Raw genomic sequence first — 1717 nt, forward strand, 5'->3', positions numbered from 1 at the left:
CACACAGGACGCGACACAGGATCTGCACAGAACTCGCACAGGCCACGCCAGGCCAGGGCACCGGTACGACGAAATGAACCAAAATCGGACCTGGAAATGTAACAACACTTGGATGCGTTTTCCAAAACCCACACACCACAGGTAACTAGATGGTTACCAGCCGAAAAAATGCGTAATCTGTCAAGTTGCTGTTTCGATCGTAGTACACATGTGAACATCACCCAACCAAAGGCTATATATGTAGACCACACTTATGCATCAGGTTATATCCTCACTACGAGTAAACGCAAGGTGACGTGTTTTCGTTCGCTCTCACTTTTAACGGTTTTTTCGAGTGTTTTTGCGAAAAATTGATTCTGCTGTTGCTTCCAGTTACATTTCGCAGGTGGCCAAAGAGAATCGAACATGTCGATTAGAGAAGGACGTGCGCCCAATTCTAGTTCGCCGGAGTCCTTGATGGTGGTGAATCTCTCCACCTATCGGATTGAAGGCGAATTCGATGCTGGTGGCTGCGGCACGGTGTTGGTGGGCAGCCATGCCCGCTCCAAGCAGCCGGTGGTGATGAAAATGGCCAGCAAAGAGGTGGACCGGCTCCTGCTCGCCACGGAGCGCCGGATCTATGCGCGGCTGCCGAAGGCCCGTGGATGGCCCAGACTCATCGACGCCGGTACGTATCGCAAACGCGACGTGCTGGTTTTGGAGCGCCTGGGGCCATCACTGCAGGACTTACTGAACTTGTGCGGAGGACGCTTCGGTCTGAAGACGGTTTCGCAGCTAGCGCTGCAACTGCTCGAGAGGCTGGAAACATTCCACGAGCTGGGGTACGTTCACCGTGACCTGAAGCCGGACAATGTCCTGCTGGGTCGCGGAACGACCCGCAAGACGCTGCACTTGATCGACTTCGGTCTTGCCGAGCCGTATCGGCACCCACGCACGGGGGAACACATAGCGCAGGATGCGTTTTTCCCGTTCGCCGGAACGATCGAGTTTGCACCAGTGTTCGCTCATCTGGAGTATACACCGAGCAGGCGAGATGACATTTTGTCACTCGCCTACATGCTGAGTGTTTTTGCTCCGCGGTGGCCTACCGTGGTATGGTACCGAGGAGCGATTTGATCCGGACGAGGCACTGCTTCTGAAGTTGCGCATTACGCCTAGCGAGCTGTGTAGAGGACTGCCGGCTGAGTTTCAGCGGTTGACCGAGTACGCGTTGCAGATGGAATTCTGCGACGCGCCGGACTATACCGAGCTGAAGCGGATGTTCCGGAATCTGCTGCGCCAACATTCCATGCAGCACGATTTGCATTTCGATTGGAACCGGTTTGGCTGCTAAACCAGCACCTAATTTCTTTTCTTCTTTCTCTTTCTCTCTCTCTCTCTTCGTTCCAGCTTTCGTAAAGTGACGTGTAAGTCACCCCAGTATAAGGCGCCGTGAAGGAACAGCCCGATGCTGGGACGGTGGCCAAATCCGATCCTCTGCCTCCTCGTGGCGCCACTGGATGTTGGCCTCTGGTGTTGTCAGACTCACCAGCGGCCTAACCAAAGAGGACGGTCAGTGGGACACCAAGCGTTTGCTCAACGGAGCTACACGTACATTTGATGCTATGGGGGTTGAAGGGAAATAAATATGTATTTATTGTATTTTAGTGTAAGATTGAGGCCATGTAAAAATACACGTGTAGCATTGGAATAAATTGAAATGTACAAATGCCTATAT

General features: G+C 52.8%; 1 protein-coding gene across 1 annotated transcript; it reads left to right on the forward strand.

The window, feature by feature from the left end:
* Window positions 1-405: 405 nt before the first annotated feature.
* LOC120901125 (casein kinase I-like) lies at window positions 406-1333 on the forward strand. Its single transcript, XM_040308832.1, has 2 exons — window positions 406-1065; window positions 1109-1333. Exons 1-2 carry the CDS (start codon window positions 406-408, stop codon window positions 1331-1333), a joined length of 885 nt encoding a protein of 294 aa, XP_040164766.1.
* Window positions 1334-1717: the final 384 nt, after the last annotated feature.

This window comes from Anopheles arabiensis, chromosome 3 (genome assembly GCF_016920715.1).
Source record: "Anopheles arabiensis isolate DONGOLA chromosome 3, AaraD3, whole genome shotgun sequence".
NCBI lineage: Eukaryota > Metazoa > Arthropoda > Insecta > Diptera > Culicidae > Anopheles > Anopheles arabiensis.